Source organism: Panicum virgatum, chromosome 7N (genome assembly GCF_016808335.1).
Source record: "Panicum virgatum strain AP13 chromosome 7N, P.virgatum_v5, whole genome shotgun sequence".
Lineage (NCBI taxonomy): Eukaryota > Viridiplantae > Streptophyta > Magnoliopsida > Poales > Poaceae > Panicum > Panicum virgatum.
This window is the reverse complement of record NC_053151.1, coordinates 33,421,437-33,443,364: the sequence shown is the minus strand read 5'-3', so window position 1 is coordinate 33,443,364 and position 21,928 is coordinate 33,421,437. Positions and strand designations below refer to the sequence as shown.

General features: G+C 44.5%; 3 protein-coding genes across 7 annotated transcripts; 2 read left to right on the top strand and 1 right to left on the bottom strand.

Moving 5' to 3' along the window:
- Positions 1 to 284: 284 nt before the first annotated feature.
- LOC120682025 lies at positions 285 to 5,402 on the top strand. Of its 4 annotated transcripts, none has more exons than XM_039963755.1 (6): positions 285 to 483; positions 1,698 to 1,781; positions 2,771 to 2,857; positions 2,927 to 3,465; positions 3,724 to 4,592; positions 5,029 to 5,402. In XM_039963755.1, the coding sequence occupies exons 2-6, from the start codon at positions 1,772 to 1,774 to the stop codon at positions 5,135 to 5,137; spliced, it is 1,614 nt and encodes a 537-aa protein (XP_039819689.1). In that variant the 5' UTR covers positions 285 to 483; positions 1,698 to 1,771; the 3' UTR covers positions 5,138 to 5,402. The 4 variants fall into 4 exon arrangements, with proteins under 4 accessions (XP_039819689.1, XP_039819690.1, XP_039819687.1 ...); XM_039963756.1 differs by adding an exon at positions 1,862 to 1,937 and having other exon boundaries at positions 286 to 483; positions 2,771 to 3,465; XM_039963753.1 differs by having other exon boundaries at positions 286 to 483; positions 2,771 to 3,465.
- A 16-nt stretch (positions 5,403 to 5,418) lies between these two features.
- Positions 5,419 to 6,834, bottom strand: LOC120682026. Its single transcript, XM_039963757.1, has 3 exons — positions 6,401 to 6,834; positions 6,250 to 6,299; positions 5,419 to 6,126 (listed from the first exon to the last, which is right to left on the bottom strand). The coding sequence occupies exons 1-3, from the start codon at positions 6,498 to 6,500 to the stop codon at positions 5,833 to 5,835; spliced, it is 444 nt and encodes a 147-aa protein (XP_039819691.1). The 5' UTR covers positions 6,501 to 6,834; the 3' UTR covers positions 5,419 to 5,832.
- A 5,550-nt stretch (positions 6,835 to 12,384) lies between these two features.
- Positions 12,385 to 21,925, top strand: LOC120681874. 2 transcript variants are annotated; one of them, XM_039963522.1, is made up of 20 exons: positions 12,385 to 12,614; positions 12,696 to 12,768; positions 12,864 to 12,986; positions 13,093 to 13,262; positions 13,590 to 13,748; positions 14,020 to 14,166; positions 14,286 to 14,349; positions 16,580 to 16,884; positions 17,594 to 17,722; positions 17,828 to 17,941; positions 18,024 to 18,110; positions 18,632 to 18,754; positions 18,886 to 18,979; positions 19,062 to 19,196; positions 19,441 to 19,575; positions 19,774 to 19,904; positions 19,984 to 20,115; positions 20,500 to 20,823; positions 21,140 to 21,375; positions 21,638 to 21,925. In XM_039963522.1, exons 1-19 carry the CDS (start codon positions 12,522 to 12,524, stop codon positions 21,272 to 21,274), a joined length of 2,673 nt encoding a protein of 890 aa, XP_039819456.1. In that variant the 5' UTR covers positions 12,385 to 12,521; the 3' UTR covers positions 21,275 to 21,375; positions 21,638 to 21,925. The 2 variants fall into 2 exon arrangements, with proteins under 2 accessions (XP_039819456.1, XP_039819455.1); XM_039963521.1 differs by having other exon boundaries at positions 12,407 to 12,614; positions 17,825 to 17,941.
- Positions 21,926 to 21,928: the final 3 nt, after the last annotated feature.

Here is a 21,928-nt window from a genome sequence, read left to right as displayed (position 1 = left end):
AATACTTCTAATTAGTGGTCAAATGTTGTCCAAAAAGTTTCACCCAAAAAATTTTGGGAACTAAACTGTCCCCAAGTCAACGAGCACGCAGAATTCCCTGGACTAAATAACAAACCGACACCTGCACATCGCGGGCAGTCCACACCGCTTAAAAAAATTCGCAGGCCCTTCTTCTTCTCGAAGCGATCCAAGGCTTCGTTTCGTGCACCCCCTCGAGGGGCCTATTCGCAAAAGAGCCCACCCCAGCGCATCAAATTTATTGCACTGCTCTGGTGCCTCTCATGAATGGCGTTTATTTAAGTCCCCACCCTCCGCTCCGGGAAATTCTTGTTCTGCGGAATTTTTTGGGTTCTCGGGCTCCGCCGCGATCCCATCCTCGCCTCGCCGGCCCCCGCTGCTCCCGGCGGTTCTCCCGGAGCTTCCTTTCCGGCCGACGCAGCAGAGAAGTGAAAAAGAATTGCGGCGGCGTCTTCCCGCACAAAGGTCAGAGCTCCTGGCTCCTGCCTGATCCTTCTTCACTCCGTCTTGCCCCCGACTCGAGTTTTCCTTTGGTCTTCTCCTGGTGTTGTTCTCCTTCGTCCATGGCTGGTTCTGCATGTGAGTGAGGAGTGTAGGGGACTTTGTTTCTCGGTTCTGTTCATCTTCCCTGTTCGTTTCGAGCACACATCCTTTTCGTTTGTTTCTTCAGAGACTCTGATCTGAAGAGCTGGTAGACGAGTGATAGGATCGCCGAAGTAGCATTCGACAGCACTGGTTCGACGCATGTTTCATAAGTCCGGATTGAAGGTAAATCTTTTTATCACAAAAAAGAGAGGGAAAATAAGAATCTTTGATCCAAGCTCCCTCTTGTTTGCTATTCCTTGGAGTGTTGTTCTTGCCTGCACGTAGTTACTCCGCTGGGCCGCACGGCACAGTACTATGTAATTACTCCGCCTTACCGATACAATCAGATGCGGCTCAGTTAAAGCCCTGCCACCGAAGTCCCCGAGTTTCTCTGGGCCCTTTGCCTGTTTTCCAGTTTTGAGATGCTAGGATCGGTGGCGCGACGGCTGGTTTCCCTCCTGTTTCCCCTGTTCATCTTCCTCCTTGCTTCCTTGTTCCTTCCGTGAGGGGAATGGAAGAAATCAGGAGGGCGTGCTTGTGCTCTGATCCAACCCAGGTCCTGGTCTTCCTTCGCTTCGTCCGGTAGCCATTCTTTGTTCTTTTCCCCGTCCCTGCTTCGACGCGTATACCTGCAGTTTTAGTATCCTGTCCCTTGTCTGCTTCTCTCTGTTGTGTTGTCTAGCTGTATGTGTGTGTGTGTACACTGAGGCCGACTTTCTCCCTGGGAACGCCCAATGTTTGGTGAGGCGAAATGCGAAGGAGTTGTTGGGCACGCCGGTCGCTGCATCTGCCTTTGCTCTTCAGAGTTTCTTTCCTTTTGAACATAATGTTTTTTCGAGATGGTTTCGTCTTTCGATTTCTTTTTCTCTCTTCTTTTCCGGGTGTAAAGCGTCTGGTTCTATCAGGACGCTGCGAGACTTTTCCTCCCATGGGAATCTTAGGTTACGCGAAACACGGCATTTGTTTGTGGATAGATGGACATAGGCATGAGCAAACACAGCTTTCTGTCCTCCATTCTGGTTAACAGGAAGCACGCACTTTTTTTCCTGGGTGGATCGGCGGGAGTATTTGACTTCTGAATCTTTTGTTTTCAGGAAATAATCAGCATATTTATCAGAGGAAGCTGCTGAGGCATGGCTAGGACTTAAAGATACTGTATGTGCAGATCATGAAGATAGGTAAGTGAGTTTCACCTCCGGTCTTCTTCTTTTTACTCTGTATCCGTGAAAGCATTTGCTTAATTGCATCAGTTAAGCAGGGTTGCATTCTGATTTCTGAGATTCTTGATGGTAACCTGGTTTGGGCTGTGGTGAAGGCTGATTATGCCTTCAAAGGTTAGTCTGTAGGTAGATTGTGAGCTGATAGGATTATGCATTTCATTTGTTAGGCTAACTGAATTCACAATTGTACGTTGATACACCATGTGATTGCTAGAATTCACGACTCATAGTTAATTTCCTTTCTGATTCTGATTATTTGTGAAATTATCTCACTTGGCAGGCAATATGTTCTGAAATAATGCCGCATCAATTTTGTTGGTTTTTGTATGCCTGCTATATTCCTATTGTCTTATGCTTTAATCCTCATAGGAGGATCCATCATATACCAATTTCAATCGTTTTTATTTGAACTCAATTGACCCGAGTGTGATACAAAACACTACTCTATTTGTATTGAATCGTGATCTTCTTTATTTGGTAGGAAGACTGTCGCTTCTTGGCTTTTGTTCCTTTAGGACTACCAACGACATCTTAGCTAAGCAAATAGCTGATGCTCAAAAAAAAAAAAGCTAAGCAAATAGCTTTTTCTGGGTTTCTCTATGACAGAAACATTGTGCATTCAAGATGCTTAATTTCAGAGTTTTGAGTCACTGACTGAAATGTTAATGCTTACATATGATGAAAGTGACAGCGCAACTAAAATGAAAGAGAAGCTAAAGATGAACTTAGCTGAAATTCTCTGATGTTAATTCCATCATAATGAGTTCTTTCCATAATTATCTTGTCCAAGTTGGGTTGGTCATCAGTTACTATAGTTTAGAAATGATTTTGGTCATTTGTTAACTGTTCAAACCAGAAACCATAAATGTTGATTATGATACGTTTGTTTCCTTTTTTTTCCTTCGCTGTCAACACTCTCAATGGTTGATTTTGGTACCTGAACACAGATGATGAAAGGCCTTACAAAAGTCATATTTTTCAAGAGCTTCCATTCGATGGCAATCCTAAATTAGACTCCGAGTTTGAAAGACAAAGTAAGCACAGTTTTTTGGCGGATAAAATGGTTGAACAAACCAATCAATCTGAACATAGTTTTGTGAAAGGTGAGCATCAGAATGGAGGTAGAACCGGACAGACATGCATTGAGGATTACTCGTATGACAAGGATGTTGTAGAGATCAAACTGCCAGACACAGTTCTTTCTTCTGATTACGGTCGCCATTTTGTCAAGGATGTCTGCATTGATGAAGGAGTTTTTCCTGATAAAAAGACTTCAACTGAAAAACTAGTAGATCAAAAGGTTTCAATAAACTTTGATTCCTCGGAAGATACCAACAGTGACCTAGGGGAAGAGATAAGAGCTGAGTCTACGAAAACTGCACTTGAATTAAAATCACAAATAGTTATTCTACCAGCCATGTGTGCTACTGATGGCAATACTGGGGAACAGAACTCCTTATGCAAAGAGCGTAATCTTGAAGACAACAATACTGCAACTATCTCTACTGATTCAAATGAGGAGAAACCAAATACCAAACAATCACTACATGAAGGTGCACAAGGTTGCCAGCAGGTTGGCAGTGTCATTTCCAAGGGCAATGAAAATCTTGAGCCCTTTTTCAATGGAGAAGCAGCACGTCAGGTATACTACTACTTAACTTACAATACAACACGTTTGCAAAGCATATATATAATCAGCAGTTTAATCCTTAAAATTCGTTCACCCCATTGACGTGTCTCATAATTGTTCAATAACTATATATGAGCTGTTACTTTAGTATTACATCTTCAGTTTATTTGGTTTGATAAATGAACAGCTGCACATATAATTTTAACTACTACTTCACTTATATACCATTGTCTACATTGGGAGCACATAACATGATTGATGTCGTTACAGGTTTCATCGAATGATTGTCATGAAACTGGAATTGGTATTGCATCAGAGACCAGTAACATTATTCAGAGTGATTTAACAGTAGAATCAGCTGCTGCTGATTTCTCAGTGGCGATACCTGAAGAAGTTGTTGTCAGTGCTGCATTGGATAAGGGAGGATCCAACCAAGTTAATCACTATAACCCTTTTATTGCCTATGGATCATTAGACGAGACATGGGAACCTAATTACTCTCTCCCTACTATTGTGGATGCTGCTTCTATAGCACCCATCTGTCCTGTTGAAAAGACAGATAGTTTTAGCGATCTTGTCAACAGAGCACTGGAAGGATTTGATCCTATTGAAATAGATGAAGCCATAATTGAAGAGAATAGGTCAGATTCTGTTGAAGCATGTTCAAGTACACTGGATGTCCAAGAATCTGAACAATGTAATGATCAGAGAGGAAGTCACGCTGATGTGAAAATTGATGCGGCGCATGAAACAGGTATAGCTACATCTTTGTCTACCAGCAATGGACAGCCTAGTGATGTCAAAAGTGAGAGCGGTAAAAATATTGAGATTAATAGTTCCCAGGATAAAAATGATTTTAACCCTAGAGATGTGGAGGTTGGCACAAAAAGAAGTAAGGACGTCACGGATGATAAGAATTCACCTCCTGTGCAAAGAGAACCTGTTGTTCAACAAAATGGACCAGACAGTGCAAAAGTGACTGCGCAAACTGTTATCCGCAATCCCTTTGAATCCAGCTTCTCTGGTCCTAGCATTACGTCAGGTCCACTAACACCTTCTGGTCACATACCTTATTCTGGCAACATTTCTCTTCGATCAGAAAGTAGCACAACAAGTACTCGGTCCTTTGCATTTCCAGTGTAAGTGAAGACTACCTTGTTACCTTTTTCAAGTTAGAATTGCTTTGTCACCCTGCAATATTGCTGCTTAGTTCTGTTAAACAAATTAATTCCTTCCCGATATACATCTCTCTGCCGTTATTCATAAAATCTAGCCCCATATATTATAAGCAACTTCATAGTTTGTTGCACATCTGAATGGACCAGCATTGAATTTGTTCTTCTATTATGGTAAATAGTCAACAACATAAAGAAATATGAGCCAGGCATTGATATAATTTCCTTATCCTAATTGTTACTGCATAACTTCCAGACTTCCAGTACATGCTTGTATTGTCATTGGCTCGTAGCAGTTTCTGAACCTTTCAATCAATCAGGGCATTCTTCATATATGTTGTATTATCTTTATGTACAAAGTTATTTGCTCAAGCACCTTGTTTTGCTTTCTGATTCACAGGCTACAGAACGAGTGGAACAGCAGCCCCGTGAAGATGGCAAAGGCCGACCGCAGGCGTCTGAGGGAAGACCGAGGCTGGGGTTACAGAATCCTTTGCTGTAAATTCTGAATGTGCTTGCCCCTGCATTCTTTTTGCCTGTTGAGTTGAGACCCTAGTGTCACGCTTGAGCCCAGCCCTTGGTAGTCCATGTTAAATTCATTCAAATATTTCTCTTCTTTTTCCCTCATCTTGCTGTCTGTCCCCCCATGCCCTGCTGTTCTTATTTATCCCTAGCAGGCTAATGGCTTGTCGGATTCGGTAGTGGCTTGTAATTTACGACACTATGATGAGTGAGGAATGAAGGTATAGCTTTGATATAGCATTTGCTGCTACTTGCTGAGGTATTATTGTAGACGAACTTCCCAGGAGGCCGAATGGCTGCTATGTAAATCATCGAAACAGTTACAACTTACAAGCATATGAGCACACCTGCAAATCTGATACTGGTGCAGATGTATACACACTACATGGCATCTATCCTCAACAAGCAGGAACACCAGTGACAAAATTGCCCATCTGCACATGAATACGATTCATGCTATTGCAGTCTGGGCTAAACAGGTTGTTCCAGCTTGGAGGCTAGATCAAGGCTTGTGGCCGGATGGCATTATTCAGTATAGGCAACTAAGTTTACTGACTCTCCTAATCACCTAGGACTAGCAACTAAATCCCTGAAGGAGCTGCTAAGCTAGCTCTAACTATATGTACCGATCGAACTATCATGCCCAGGGGCCAGGGCCAAGTGCCCGGAAGCCTTGCTACATCTAGGGCTTCTTCACCTGAAACGGCGTGGCGCCGTTGTTGATCGGCCGGCGGCGGCTCGCCCTCCACGCGTAGTCCCTCCGGAGCATGTCGTACAACTCGGCGGCCGCGTCGCCGTGCCTCCTCGCCGTGCGCATCTCCACCGTCCGCGGCCGCCAGCCTGCTGAAGTCGCCGTCGCTCCCATGGTGGCTCTGGTTTCTTCTTTGTTCGGCGCACCAAGCTTCCGCCCTGAGAATCCCTTGCTGGCGGCAGCTGATTCATCGGTCGACGCCGAGGCCAGCACCTTCGCGAGGTTCTGCAAGCAACCACCCAAGTATTCAAGCTAGTAAGCACTCAAGTATCTCTATCAGTGGATTTAATCTGCTTTAATTTGTGAACAAGGGACGGTGAGGGCAGCAGATTGGACGCTTCCACTAACCTTAGTATCTCCTTCGCTGTTCAGTCCATTGTTTGGGTTCAGCACGACAACTGCATGCAGTAACAGTGGAGATGGACTCATCAGCAACGGATCAAGGAAAATCTCAAGAACGTCGTCAACTGCGACGGCGACGAGATGGGCGAGAACTCACCGTGGCGAGCACTGGCGACAGGGGCGTGCAGAGTGAGCAAGGAGACGATGAGTAGGACAGCTACAAGAAGACTCATTGCACTGGTTCTTCTGCAGCTCATGCTGTGAGATTTCTCCTACAAGCTATACACAGTTCGATTGGTCGTGCGTGTGATGCTCTCGGTCAATCAGTCTGCAAGCTAGGAAGAAGAATGTGCTGAAGAGGAGAGGGGAAGCAGGGTGTGGGGGTGGTTGGCCTTTTATAGAGAGGAAGGATGCGATGGTTGAAGGTTAGTACAGCTAGCTAGGGATGGATGATATGCAGTCAAAGCAAGAAGAGAAAAGGACCGAGAATATCTGCTGTAACCGTACGCCCGTGGTAGTTTTCTTTAACAAGCCCTAGGAATTGTTTATCGACTGGTCCTGATGGTACCTGACCAAGGTGTCAACTTAACCCAAGCATCCAAGAGCCTTCCAAGTTTGAACTTCATGTGTGCTAGCTCTGCATATTCATCGAGTGATCATGATCAAATGTGTTGGCAAAGGAAACCCAAAAAAGTTGACATTACAAACATTACACCGAACAAAGAGTAGGGAATAACTTGTATGATTTTCTGAAGTCAAAGCTAACGTATGCATTGCATCATGCCCCCGGCTGCACGCCGTGTGTGTACTGTCGAGGTGTGTGAAAGCTCGGAATTGAAGGCCCAGCTGATGAATCCACTACTGCCCCCCGGCTGCTTGTTTACGGTCTTCCATGCACGCGGCCGGCGAGCGAGGGCGGATGCCGTCGCGCCGGCTTTTGGTTTCGAGCATCCGCCGACGCTCTGCCTTGCAGTTAGCTCTTCGAGACGTAAATGTCGGCAGCCGTCGGCACCGGTCGGTGCACACTGTACGCGTGCAAGTCCATGCATCAAAATCTGCGAGGACATAGCATGCATCAAAATCTGCGAGGACATAGCATGCATCAAAATCTGCGAGGACATAGTTATGTACTTATGTACGGATCACCATCCCCAGTTTCACATCTGAACTGATCAAAGGTACGGCCGAGTCCTAGCCATAGCTACCCTCTACGTACTCCAGTAGAACGTAGGGATCGATTGGATGAATCGCAGAATCAGTAACATTTGATGGTTTTGAGTTCCTGATGAGAAGAATCGAGAGTAGTTAGCCATGGTAACTGGTACTATGAAGCCTCGGTCTTCGTCACTTGGTAAAATACCCGGTACCAAAGCCGGGATTTGAACCAGCCTTACACGTACCTCTCTTACCGTCTCCACCGACACAACCGTTATAATTGAAGGAGATACTTTTCTTTTGGAGTAACCCATGAAGCACTCTTGTGATGTTGGTAACACCACTTGGTACTAAAAAACTTCATATTACTACTGAGCGATATTACTACCTGTTACTAAAAATGATCTTTTAGACCTTATATGATTCGGTCCACTCCCAAAAATGCCAATATGGACTATCTGAATCTGTTCTAGTCCATACCACTACTTTTGGAATGCATCAGTAGCCTGTTTTTCTACTAGTGTACGCCTACACTGTTAAGTGTTCCAGTGTGATCTGATTTCACCCCTCGCTGTTAAAGCAGGTACGGAGAACTCGACAGCTCTTACCTGCTTCTGCCTTTTCTTTTTACCACCAGTACTATACTCTATAGCACGCGGTGACCTGGCGGCCGCGGGCCACCCTCGCGCTCTCAGGTTGGGCCAGACCACGAGCTGGAGCACGAGGGCGTTCTGCCCCAAGAGCCCCGGCCTTGTGCGGAACGGTGGGTGGCTTTCGGGAGCCGAGCTCGCTGCCTGCTGCTGCTGGTGCTGGCCGCCTGGCCGGGCGACGGAAGCGCGCGGCAGCCGGCGTGCCCCGTCGCCGGGCGGCCACGTGCCGCTCATCGTGCGCCGCGAACCGCCGATCCCTGGCCGTCAAAAAATTATGCGCCCCGGCTCCGGCTCCGGCGCCGGCGGTAAGCGGATTCCCAAGTTGTGCTGCTGCTGCCGCCGCCTGCACCGCGCACACCGACGGCTCTTTTCTGTAATCTTGGGCGGGCACATTTGCTGCGTCACCGTGGTGGACTGCGGAGGTAGATCTCTCTGTAAAATTTCACCTAGCATATGCCCTCTCGTTCTTCAGATTTCAGAGCGGCAAAGTTCCAAAGGTGAGGTGAACGGTTCACCACAAGGGTGAACGGTTCAGATTTCGCGCAGAGTGCTACCCAAAAAACTGATTCGCCCTCTCCCGGTGCAGAATCACAAGGGTGAACGGTTCCGGAGATCTGCTCTCCCGTTCGCCGGTGCATTCCGGCACTTGGGATGGAGCAAGCTAGAAGGCAGCGTAATAGTAAGAGCAGGCAAAACTCTAACTCGAAAAGATCGTAAACTTCCATGGAGCAAGCTACAAATAATCACATTAAGTTCATGATTCATATATATCCCCCTCCTCCCTCTCCCCTGATTCTCACACTACTGCAACTCTATGCCATAAAAGGAGCGGGGGTAGACCTTTGAAAAAATAAAAAAATGCCGAAATCCTGATGCCAATGCTTAGATTTATATCCCGCAAAAAAGCTTACATTTATAAGATTTGGTTTCATACAATTATGAGATCGCCCAAAACAAAATAGGGTAGGTTACAAGCTCTCCTAGACTTCCGTAGGTTGCCACTTGGGGATAGTAATAACGTGATTTACTAGGCAGTGACCTATGATATACACCTACCTACTTGCATACACAAGTCTTCTACGAGCGGGAGGGACACTATATGCTAAATTCAGTGTATCATAGTAATCGTCAGGAGGGTGGAGCGTTTATCCACATTATACCCCAAGAGTGAAAGGGCGTAATGATAAAGTACTATTGTAGTGGTTGAGTGAATAAGGTTGACATGCAAGGAAAAAAAAGACACATGATTGACAAAATTCCACTCCTCTTTATTGAAGGTGGTTGATCAAAGTCATTCCCCAGTTGTGAAGCTGTAGAGTTTCAATTCCTTGTGCCTCACTTACTTGCAGAAGAAGTATATGTAAAGGGTCGTAGCATGTGAACCAGGCTCTCTCTTAGTAGAAACAAAAACTCCTACAAGGTCATCGTATTCGCCCTCGTTTAAAGATGGTCAATACCATTTGTGGTGGCAGTTAGCCTTACAGCTACTTTGTCAAATATATTGGAGAAACAATCCCAGATGATTCCATAACAACATGATCTGGGGGGGGGGGGCTGCCCCCCTACTTCGTCAAATATATTGGAGATATAGTCTAATATGAACTGAAAACATTGAATATGGTTCACTGCTTTCTTGTGGCTGACATGCTTGTTTCTTTCTATTGAATCTAAATAAGCTCAAACATGAATATGATGAAAAATGTGATCTAATATATAAATTTTTAGTGCTTTGTTATGCTCTTTCCGTCAAATGGTTGGTTTTATTTTTTCTATCGAATCTGAATGTGTTGATCATAGTGAAATGGTTGCTTATATTTTTCTCTATCAAATATGACAATAGAATGGATTCATATTGGCTTTATTTCATCTTAGGTTGCCATGGAAACTGCAAGGGATGAAACTCCACGCACAAACTATAATAACATGAAGAACCTAAACCTATAGATGGATTGTGCGTGGAGTTCTATCCAAATACAATTCATCAAGCCAATTTCTGGGGACCATATTTTCAGTGATGATAGCCGATCATTATGGATAGTGAAATCTCTTGTAGTGATAGGTGGGCTAGAGCCCCCCTACCCAGCTCATGGAGACCCAAAGCACCAGGGTGTAGCCAGGATTTGGATTAAGGGGGACCAAATAGTTACTGACTTTGAGGGGGGGGGGGGGCAATATAGGCTAATCCTGATAATTAGTACCATTCATTAGAGGGTATTAGGAGGTATTAGTGGTGCTAAGGGAGGATTAGGGGGGGCTAGGCCCCTGCGCGTCACCCTCTTGGCTCCGCGCCTGCAAAGCACCCCCCTAATTTCAACTGTGAATGAAGAATAGCAAGAAGAGAAGGAGGGGGAGGAAGAAGAAAAAGAGAGGAGAAAAGAAAAATGAGATGAAAACAAGCCCCCTGCATCCTAGATCCGCCACTGGCCCTATCTCATTTCATTAAATAAACAATGACTAATAGTATTTAATGTATCACATTTGCCGACTGATGTTATTATTTCTTTATCTATATCGAGTATTTTATTGATGGTGGCACAATATGAAAAATGTACTTTCCAATAGTGAAATAGAAGAAATAAATGTGTGTTGCGTTAATTTTTGGACTCCAGTGACTATTGGTTGTGTCACAAATTTGTGATGGTATTTAACTAGCAGGTTTTTGCACCTAGTGCTACTAAGTGCACATGTATGTATGAATTAAATATCATCTTTATATTTACTATCGCATTGGCATATTATTTGATTTGTGTAAATGTTATACACTCAATATTGCAGAACCTAAACAAAGCCAATGCATGTCTCCTCCATCTTCAACAATAGGATATATTATTTTGCGAGATATTGTGAGATTGATAACCTTTTTTTTTGAGAACTGATAACCTTTTCTTTTGTTTGAACAAAGTGCATGTGTTGTTGGTTAAAAGCAGGAGTTTCGATAGACTGAAGGAAAGATGCTATAAGTATGACAAAGAAAGATCCAATAAGAGAGATGAAAGACATTCTAGTATTTTTCCACCAAAGCTGAACAAAATCCGAAGGCATCTTTCTTCCATTTTCAACGACGACACGTGATTCTTTTGCGAGATTGAAGAATGGAAATTCATAGTATGTTCACTAGTAATATCTAAAATATGTAAGATTAGATGATAAATATCGTCATATAATTTTTTTTTCTATAAATTATGCGTTGGCACTTTGGAGATGGCGGGGGCAAATTCTACTACGTTCTTGGCCTTTTCAATTTTCTGATTAGAACTTGAAGCCCATATTTCTCTGCTTTATGCAACCGGCAGCCGCTCTTTTTTTTTTGAACCTCTTATCTGAATTCATAAAGCTGTAGTATCTGTTCGTACATTCTTATACGATACATACACTCACACCGCACCACACACGTATAAACAAACCTACATCTATATTCAGACCAGAAACGTGTCCTTGAAATCATTGGAAGACTCTGTAGACGACGAGCACGTGGCAATACCTTTATGGCTCCACACGCGAGAGGCAATGACAGCAAGACTGCTGTCGACCAACAGGCCACGACAACTCCTGTATAAGACCTCACAGATCCGACGCTGGCACCGGAGTACACGCCGACGAAAAAAAAGAGAAGTCTGGAGTACCTACCTTGTTCCACGAAGACGATGCTGTCTCCTCCCAACAAGTGCCGTCGGGAAAACTGGATCCGTCGCCGAGGCGCCGGAAAGAAGTCCAGGATGGTCGACGACGAGCTCGCCGGCCAAGCAGACAAGGACCCCATCAAAGGGGAAGACCACAACTTTATCCCGCACGCTAGAAGGTAGAGGAGATCAAACCTCACTCCTTGTTCACCGGGGATGGCGACACCGTCAGCGACGCCAGCGGAGACCGCAAGGAGGAGCAAAAGGCTTCTGCGACCCTCGCCGGAGACCACGCCGACACCTCTACTGTCGCCGCCGCCGGAGAAGCACAGAAGAAAGCAAACCAAGACCGACAGCCCACAGTCCATCGCCGGACCGCATGCCATCGCCGGTAGACCGAGCTAGTAGAGTATCTACAGCTATACAGTTCCACACGCCAAGGCGCCGGGCCCCCCTACCCGCTCCGCCGCCCGGAGGCCGCCGGAGGGGAGGGGCCGGCGGATCGACGGGAAAAGCGCTCGCCTGCCTGTCGCCCTCCCTGTAGCAACGAGAAGGGGGAAGAAGCAGCTGGCTGCGCTGGAGAGGAGGATTTTTAACCGGCAGCCGCTCGGCTCGATGCGTGGGCGACACATTTTACATGAGCCGGCCCACAAAGGATTGAGCCCAGCTGCAATAGGCTCCCCCGGCCCGTAGAGCAAGCCCTGACTTGCTCTCTCCCTCCTGCGCCGCTGGTGGCGCGCGATACAACGCAAACCCCTCCGACAGCCGCCGCCGCCCTCGACCACCCGAGTCGCGACCCCTCACGCCTCCAAGAGATTGGTAGCTACGCCCTGCTTGCTCTCGCGCCAGCGCCATGGGGAGACCGAAGGGAGGATCGGCGGCCTCCTCCTCCTCCTCGAAGAAGCCGAAGCCGAAGCCGAAGCAGCGCGGCGGCGTCGACTTCAAGGTAACCTCATCCCGCCGATTCTCGGCTCCCTCCGAGCCCTGGCTCTAGCTCACTGCGTCGAGGCCTTTCCGGCGGTTGCAGAAGTACAAGCACAAGGTCGGGCGCAAGCTGCCGCCGCCGAAGAATGCCACCAACACGGAGATCAAGTCCAAAAGTACCTTTTATTTTCTTCGTTATCCTGCAATTTGAGGTTTGACGGTGCTCCGTTTAGAGTTTTGGGTCGTGAATTTATGTTGTGTGTGCGTCCAGCGATCGTGCTGCCGGAGCAGAGCATGGCCTCGGAGAGGGCGGGCATGGCGGTGAACAAGCGTGGGCTCACGCTTCGGGAGCTTCTGCAGCAGACGGCCCACTATAATGCCAATGTGCGGCGAGGTGAGCTTCCTCTAGTCGGCACGGTGACCCATCAGATAAACTAGCATGCAGTCTCGATGCTTGGGTAGTAGCTGACTGTATATATGCTGCCGTCTTTATGCTGAAGCTGCACTGAATGGAATCAAGGACATTGTTGTCAAGCACCCAACAGAGCTTAAACTGCACAAGGTTGCTATAATTGAGAAGCTGCAGGAAAGGATATGCGACACTGACAAGGTGGTCCGTGAATCATTATACAATATACTGCAGTCTCTGATCTTCCCATCTTTGAAAGAGGTATTTCTCCCACTTTTACCAAATTGCTGGATTGCCAACAAAAAATTTAATTGAAATTGTTGTTTCCTGTTTCCTGCTTCATGCATATTTGAATTTCAGTTTCCGTAAATGCTCTGGTGATGATTAATCTTGGTCTCATGATATCATGCTCTGTAATCGCAGTCTAATGCCTGCTTATCCATTGCATTTGTAAATACATCATAATCTATCTCTTTCTTTACTGCCATTCCTAGAATTGTCTACTCTTTTTGCTATTCCAATAACCATTCAAGTGCTTCTAGCTCTGTGATCTTGGCATCAAATGTGGACTATTTTTTTTAATTGCAGGATAATGCTATATCTACGCGGAGTACACTGTTTCTGCTGATGGCTAATATTCTGAATGGAATGACCCATCTATCTATTGATATCCAGTTAATGGCTTTCCGATTTTTGGAGCTTGTGGTTCTCAATTTCCCATCATCCTTTTCTAGTTATGCTGAACAGGTAAGTGGGCTGCTGTCACAGTATTGAATGTGGGTCGTCTCTATTGTTCTGGGAAAATTATTTTGTTAAGAGATATATTGTATAATTGTGTTCTTTAATCGATGGTACTTGTTTCTAAAATTTGCATCTGTTAACTATCAGAACTAATTCTGTATTCCAGATTTCATCAAGTAATGAATGTATATCATTGCATGTTTCTCACTCCTGCTAGTATTGTAGACGTGTTGTCCATATTAATTACCACTTTTATTTGCATTATTTTTTCTGACAGGCTTTCAACAATTTTGTTGCGGTACTGAGCAATGATAGAATCAACCTACATGATAGGAACAAACTTAACAGTGTCCTTAGTGGGCTTGGACATTGCCTTTCTTTGGTTGCTAAAACGATAGAAAATGATGATATATCAAATCGACAGGTTTGTACCCTGAACTCATGGAACTGTCATTTATTTAAGAAATTTCTTCCTGACATATCTTTATTAAAGCCCATCTTTAATTATACTCCACTGTTAAAAGCTGTGTTCATCACCTACAGGTTCATGACCTCTCTGCAAGGGAACTTTGGAAATGTACCACTGATGAAGATAACTCACTAGGCAGTTAAGTCTTTTACACTCTATAATCTGCTATGTAGCTTATGTTGTTACACTACCTTGGAATGGCATAAAATATTAATGGAGTGAGTTGAATGTTTATTATTCATATAATTACTAATAAGAGGTTGCTTGAAATTAAGTAGACAAACAACTCACCTTTTGCTATATTTATTCTTGTTTTTTTATGATACTTCCAACTTGCTGGCCTAACGAAGGACAAAATGCCAAGAGTTAGGCTCTAGCACTCCTATTTTTGTTCTTATCATTGGATTGGTAAGTGTTTAACCTGGATTCGTGTTAATTAATTACTTTGTTTATCGAAATTGGGGTAACTTTGGATAGGAGTGCTTGGAGGATAGCTATCAGCGTGCCTGAACTGTGACCTTTGTTTCTTTGGGTTTCATCTCTAGCCTAACCCAACATACTTGGGACAAAAGGCTATGTTGTTGTTATTTATCGAAATTGAGGTGGTTTTAATACAGAATACCAAGAAGTACGAGCAGTATTTATAAAGATATCTACCTTATGGATCATAATATAAAGGGTAAAGTCCATTTTTGGCCATCCAACTCTTGCCCGAGTTTGATTTTGGCCATCCAACTCCAAAACCGGGTAGCCTTGACCATCCAACTCTCAAAACCGGTCACATTTGGCCATCCTGGTGGTTTTGAGTGTGGTTTTGCTGACGTGGGCGCCACATGGCTATGGGCCCACCTGTCAGCCCTCCTCTCCCCCTTCTCTCTCTTTCTTCTCTCCTCTCCCTCACCCTCCCCTGTTCTGTGCCGCGGCAGAGGCCGCCGGCACAGGTGGCCGGCGATGCCTAACGGCCAGGCCACGCCAAGGACGACGCCCCGACCAGCCTGCGCCCGCCACCGCCCCGTCCCATCGCCTCGGCCACGTCTCGGCCATGCGCGAGCCCTCCCGGCACGCCGCACGCGGCCTTGCCGGCCACCACGACGAGCGTTGCGCCCTTCACCCCGCGCCCTCCCCTACCCAGCTCTCCCCTCCCTCACTTGCTTCGCGTCGACGCCTCCCGCTTCCCTCTCCACTCCTCTTCCCTCCCAGAGCCAAGCCGAGCTCCTCTCGGAGCCCAGAACGGCGCCGCTACCCGCTAGGCTGCCGCGGGAGTAGTGTCCGGCCAGCGAGCGAGCGCGGCCCGTGGCGCAGCGCCCATGCTCGCGGCGCACGCGCGGCGCGACGCCGCGACGGCTTGGCGCGGCGGCCGGCGGGGGTAGGCGGCCAGGAGGCTAGTGGAGCTGGCCAAGGGCACGGTGAAGCTCACCGGTCAAGCTCAGCGTGGGGAGCGGCGGCGAGGAGGCGGGTCGACGACGTCCGGCGGCGGTGGCGATGGAGCTCCGCTGAGGACGACCGGTAGGGGAATCGACCGGGTGAGGACTGGAATCGGGCGAGGAGAGGACGGGGAAGCTCCCTGCGCAAGAAATTGAAGGGAACCTCACCGGAGACGACGAATTGAGGGCGGCCGGCGGTGGGGGAGAAGGTTGCGCCGCCACCGCCCCCTGCTCTCCCGGGATCGACGGCGGCATAGAGGAGCAGGGTGGCCCGCGGGGCGAGCAGGGGCAGGGACGCATGGACGGCACCCCGAGGTCCTCGACGAACGCACGGGAAGGCGAGCGGGCGGCCCCTCCGAGCGGCGGCGGCGAGTGCGGGCGGCGGCGACGGGGCAGCCTCGAGCTCAGGCCATGGCCGGGGCTTGGCGCGTGGCGGCGGCCTGCCCTGCCAGCACCGCTCGAGCTCCGCCGCGGGCCCGCACCGCCGGCCTGGCGAGCTGGAGAGGCGCGCGGGGGCAGGGCGGCGGCTGATGCAGGGTGAGAGGAGGGGGAGAGGAGAGAAGAAAGAGAGAAGGGGGAGAGAAGGGCTGACAGGTGGGCCCCACTGCCATGTGGCGTCCACGTCAGCAAAACCACAATCAAAACCACTAGGATGGCCAAATGTGACCGGTTTTGAGAGTTGGATGGTCAAGAATACCCGGTTTTAGAGTTGGATGGCCAAAATCAAACTCGGGCAAGAGTTGGATGGCCAAAAATGGACTTTACCCTAATATAAACAGGCAAACAACTTCTGCAGCACTTCCAGATTCCCAGTCCTTTTTTCCTTTATGAATAATTTGTGATGCACATTGTTCCTGATACGATCTTATTTTGGTTATGTCATACTGTTCATTCAAGCATTCAGCTAGGTTATTGTTGTCTTATATGCTTATTCTGCACTGCAGGAGCATTTGCAATGCCCAATTTATTACTGAAGCTTCAGAGCCTTGTCCAAATACTCATTAATTCTGTAGAGGTTTCAGCCTCAGAGCTCTGTGCGAAGTCAGCTATTGATGCATCATCATGTGAAGCATTGTTATCAGCCCTCCATTGTCTGGATACAATATGTAGGATTTTTGTTCATGAAGTGAAGAAACCTCAGTTAAAATTTTCCATATCCAAGACTCAGTTTGGGCCTGACTGGTTGAGAAATTCCTTATTGGTACATCTAAAGAATTTATGGGGCGTGAAGTGTTTGTTTCATGAAAAGGTAAAAAAAATATTCCCTTGATATTACCACCATGCTTTTTATTGAATACCTTCTTGATCAAACAAAAGAGAATCAGGCTAGTTTTATTTTTCCTCGCAAAGAAGACGAAGAAATATGCCAGGATTTCATTTGCTTGACTTTGGTAGAGTGATCGCTTTGATCTATGGACATAGTACCTTTTGATAGAAATAAGGAACTCTAACATGTGTATGAGTGTATGCTAGAGGCTCTTAGCTAGTGTCTACCACTCCTTTTGTCCTAAACGTCACATATGCTTGAACCTAATCAAGATAAGATTAAGCAAGCTTACCCCAGCTGAGCTGAAGAATTATAAAACTCCATTCCCAAGTATGGTTCAAATAGCTTGTTGAGCTTGAACATTTTTTGCAACTCTACACGCATCACAATTTTCATGGAATCCTTTCTCGTGTTTGAGCATTTTTTTTGCTGCAGTAGTATAAGTCTATGAACTTGTTAGTTGTAACAGTAGTATAAGTCTATGAAGATACTTGGATCATGAATTCATGATTCAGCAACTATTTGGCTGGACTTTGTTGCTGCTAATGTGTTGGTCCATAGTTAACTTTCTGGTTCAAATACCATTAATTTGCCCTGTTCCAAATTTATAATTGTGTATTCCTTAGGATACAGTTCTGGTTGTTCAACATCTTTTGCATATAACTTTTTGTGGATTTCTTTCTCATGGCAGGGAGACGACAAATTTTTCATTTTCAATTTGAAAATTGCTGAAATCTTTCTGTGCTTGAGTGCATGGATAGATAGCACAATGTTTCCAGCTGAAGAATTTTGCCATTTTGTATCTTCTCTATTCGCAAAGGTTGTTCCTTGCTTATCAGTTTTAACTGCTCATGTTCACCATTTTGTGACCAGCTTAGGGATTTGCATTATTGATTTGGAATTGACAATCTTTTTGTTTTAGCAGGCAAAGACACTTCGCAATAAGGATCTCATGGAAATGTATTTGAGCCCCATTATAACTTGCATACCGGATCTTATATTCAATGCCCCAGATGACTCAAAAGGACATTTATTGGAGGTATGTTTGATTTGCTTTTCTAGTCTGTAAAACATTTTATGTTATGACATTACCAAAATAAAAACACTTTGTTCAAGTGCAGGCATTTACAGATACATTTAGAGGTTGCAAGGTGGATTGCAAGCTAATCTTGCCATATTTGGATGCAGTTGGAGAAATGCTGCTTCCTGTAGGTGCCTTTATTTGACATTATGCTAAGCTATCTATGTACATGCTTAAATTTTAATTATTATGTATTACATGTATAGTGTTTTGAACAAGATTCATTCAAACTTGTAAAATTCGACTACTAACATGAGAAAATATCATCATAGAATGACTCAATTAGTGACTGAAAATAGTAAAAATATGTTCTTCGTAACAAGGTTTCATCACACTATGTTTACATCTGTTTTTGCTAATACATCATGATAGAGTCAAAGTTGCCTCTTAGAAACCATGTCAGGTCTAAAATGCCATTCATTTTTATACATACAACAGTAAGAAGTAGGACTTTGGGCGTCTAGTCAAAACCACCAAATTGGTGATGACATGCAATTAAGACTGGTCCATGGTATCAATCGACATATACATTCCCAGAAGTGATTCTATGTAAAAGATAATAATCACCTAAAACTTCTTGGTCACACACAAAAAGAAATTGTGTGGATCCTGATTTACGATGTATAATATCTTCCTCTTTATGTTTAGGAGAAAACAGGCACATGGTTTGCTGAAGACGGTTCAGGCGTGTTGGGCTATCATGACGCATGGATACATGAGTTACCCCGAATTTTGCTGCAATCAATTGATAAAGCCCCCTCAGTTACAAAGGTTTGCCATAGGTTTTTGTTATTCACTAACAATCAATTGTTATGCTTGGTAATGATATAGAGTTGGTATATTTGTTGATCATGTTAAACCTTGTCACTTTTCTACTTTCCGATCATCGTGGATTCTTTTAGGTTGTTTTGAAGCTTCTTCTAAGAATTGGACAATACTTCCCCACAATGGACTGTGAAAACCTGCGTCCCTTCATAAAGTTATTTGGTGTTGAATGTAATTACCACTCCACGATCACCAGAGTCTAAGTTTATTTATCATTTTTTTAAAATTTTGAATTGATGTCTTTTACTGACAGCATCATCAGGAGCTGTGGAGCTTGGCCCTTTTGTTAACCTAGCTCGTGATTGCCAAGAACTTGCCACTTCATGCCTTTATTACTTTCCCAGTCTGCTCCCTGACATAATCAGACCATTGGCCTCATGTTGCTTAAGTAAGACGTTTTTCTTAATATCTGCTTGATTGTACTCCCTCCGTTCCAAATTATAAGTGTTTTTGGCTTTTCTAGATACACAGTTTTTGCAATGTATCTAGACATGGTGTATATTTAGGTACATAGCAAATGCTATTCATCTAAAAAAAGCCAAAATGACTTGTAATTTGGAACGGAGAGAATAGATCACTAAATTCAATTTTCTTGTTGAAAATTCTGGGTATCTATAACCTATGAAATTCAGGTGATGCACTGGAACCCCTCATACTGTTCAAGGTCGTTGAGGTCCTACAGTCAACGTACAAGGCTGGTAGTTTACAGATAACAGAGCAACTCAATTTCTTGTTGCTACTAATGGCAAGATTCAGAGTTCATCCTGGTGATTACTTGAACATCCTTTTCCACTTAATGTTTTTATGCTGTCTGCTAGTGACCATTCAAACTTCGTTCTTAATTGATTGATTACCTTAGCTGAACCTATTATTTTCTATTTTCCTTCAATGGTTTTAATTTTATATTGGTTATTTAGCTGAGCCTTTCTTCTCTGACAGCTGCATTTTACTTTGTTGAACTCCAGGTAATCCTAGTAAGGTCTCAAATTGGGACACTTTCAAGTCGTTGAATCGTCTAATTTTAACTTCCCTATCTGAAATGGGTGATGGCTCGCTGGTCCTCGAATTGATGTGGAATAATTTATCTAATGCGATTGTAAGTTTCCTAGACAGTGGTTCCGTTGCATGTTTTATCACCACAACTGTTGAACTCACATGTCATTTGCTTACTGCAGGCTCAAAAACCATCGATGCATAACATGAACGGCTTGTTTAGAATTATTGTTACACTTGATGCAGGAACTAATAAGCTCATGAATGAAGATGCCATAAAGCTTATAGCTGGCTACTTGGTTGATGCTTCTTTGGTGTGTAATTTTCCAAATTTTAGAGCTCTGATAGATTCTCAGGAAATTTGAGTATGTTTACTCTTATTTTGCTCCAAGTCCAGGAGGCATAGTATTTCATTCAAAAGCCCAAAACGGTGGTTATGTTGACACATCACGAGTATAGATCGCAGTTTCACAGATAGTGCATATAAGAGTGAAAACGTGACAAAGATTCTATTATAACTTCCAATGCGTGCATTACCTAGCAAGACCCAGGATACAGCGCATTGAACACAAAACACTACTGATTTATTTCGTGGAACTGGTTGTAGATGTTTCCCAATTTCTTGTGATTGTTTTGTGCTGTACATGTTTGGTTCTGAGTAGGAATTTACCTCAACCCCTGTTATGTTTTATCTGCAGGATCTGTCTAAAACCATTGAAGTTGGTTTTCAACACGATAAGACAAGATTATTTCAGTACTTTATCAAACCCTGCACTATCATGTTTGACAAGAATGACAAGGTTCTTTGCAGCACATTGGAGATGCTTAAGTCTTTTATAACAGGAGATGATCATCTGCTTTCATCTCTCTCCAACTTGAACTACCCAGGAGAGCTATCATGTCGAGTTTGTGTTGTCACAACCATACTCATTTTCTTATGCAATGACCAGAAACTCCATAGGAATCTTTCTTTTGGCAAATTAGTTATTAAAGGCATCCTGGATTATATAAGGCATCAGCTGGTAAGTGATAGTTAGCAATAACAGAAGCTGTTTTGTTTAATTGTCATATCATTTGATGGTTTTCAAATTTCATAGTGGTCGAATCACTTTTCAACTTCTTGTTACTTTGAGGGTATCTAAGAAAACAGAAATCATTTTACTTGTTGATATGCCAAATTGCCAATTGATCACATACTTCCTAGCTTAAAAGGAACACTTCTTGCTAAACTAAATCGGTTAATTGACTAATCTTGCCCAAATGTAGTTGTGGGAATTTGCGAAAAATACTGTTCAGAATTTATCTAATTGTTTCACTTTATGACAATTCTTGGTTCAGGATTCTAGTGGGCCTAATGTGACATATGAAGAAAAACAGAAGTTAAGATCTGCTTTCGAACAACTGAAGACCAAAGCATTGCAGTTGAACTGCTGGGATAGAAGTGAGCTGGAAGGGCTTTCAATCACAAGATAACGCGAGTGAAGACATGGTTGGGGGTGGGGGTGTATGCCATTTTCCCAAATTGAATCACACTTCCAGAGTTTCAGCATATATGTGTTCCAGCTGTTACCAAGGTGAGAAGTGCTTACAGATACAGATAACTCAGTTGTGTGCCTATTCTAAAATGCTTATTTTAACATACCCATAAAGAACAGTTTAATTTTCCCATATAGTAACACTCAATGAACCTGTTACCACCCATCTATTCACCAGTAGGGCAGTAGCTCTGAATTCTGAAGCATGAATCTTTCAGTAGATCTGTAATGATCTTGCCTGTATGTAGTTTGATTACTTGCCCTACATGTTCTTTAAATGACAGCAATCGTATCTTTGCAGGGTTATCTGTAGATGGGTGATACATATTCCTTGAGCCACTAACCAAGAACTGCACAATCCACTTACTCATATCGCATATGGGCAATGTGTTCATATCCACTGTTTGTTTTCGCAAGTGCCTGAAACGCTAGTCACCAACCACAAGTAGGCAAATAGGCAAGTCGGAGATCGTTGGCTGCGGTCGCTTCATAGATGGTAGGCGAACCCTGTATGCCTGTATCACTTTGTAAATGCAGAAATTTTGATACGACGTTTACGGTTTACTTCGGGCATTCAGTGTCATTGGTACCC

Excerpts from the sequence above, each read along its gene's own strand:
- LOC120682025 (XM_039963753.1), top strand. Across the intron at positions 3,466-3,723 it reads ATGGAGAAGCAGCACGTCAG|GTTTCATCGAATGATTGTCA; the intron begins GTATACTACTAC and ends ATGTCGTTACAG. Across the intron at positions 4,593-5,028 it reads CGGTCCTTTGCATTTCCAGT|GCTACAGAACGAGTGGAACA; the intron begins GTAAGTGAAGAC and ends TCTGATTCACAG.
- LOC120682026 (XM_039963757.1), bottom strand. The coding sequence starts at position 6,500 with ATGAGCTGCAGAAGAACCAGTGCAATGAGTCTTCTTGTAGCTGTCCTA. Across the intron at positions 6,300-6,400 it reads TGTCGCCAGTGCTCGCCACG|TTGTCGTGCTGAACCCAAAC; the intron begins GTGAGTTCTCGC and ends TACTGCATGCAG. Across the intron at positions 6,127-6,249 it reads ACAGCGAAGGAGATACTAAG|AACCTCGCGAAGGTGCTGGC; the intron begins GTTAGTGGAAGC and ends GGTTGCTTGCAG.
- LOC120681874 (XM_039963521.1), top strand. The coding sequence starts at position 12,522 with ATGGGGAGACCGAAGGGAGGATCGGCGGCCTCCTCCTCCTCCTCGAAG. Across the intron at positions 19,905-19,983 it reads ATAATTTATCTAATGCGATT|GCTCAAAAACCATCGATGCA; the intron begins GTAAGTTTCCTA and ends TGCTTACTGCAG. Across the intron at positions 20,116-20,499 it reads ACTTGGTTGATGCTTCTTTG|GATCTGTCTAAAACCATTGA; the intron begins GTGTGTAATTTT and ends TTTTATCTGCAG.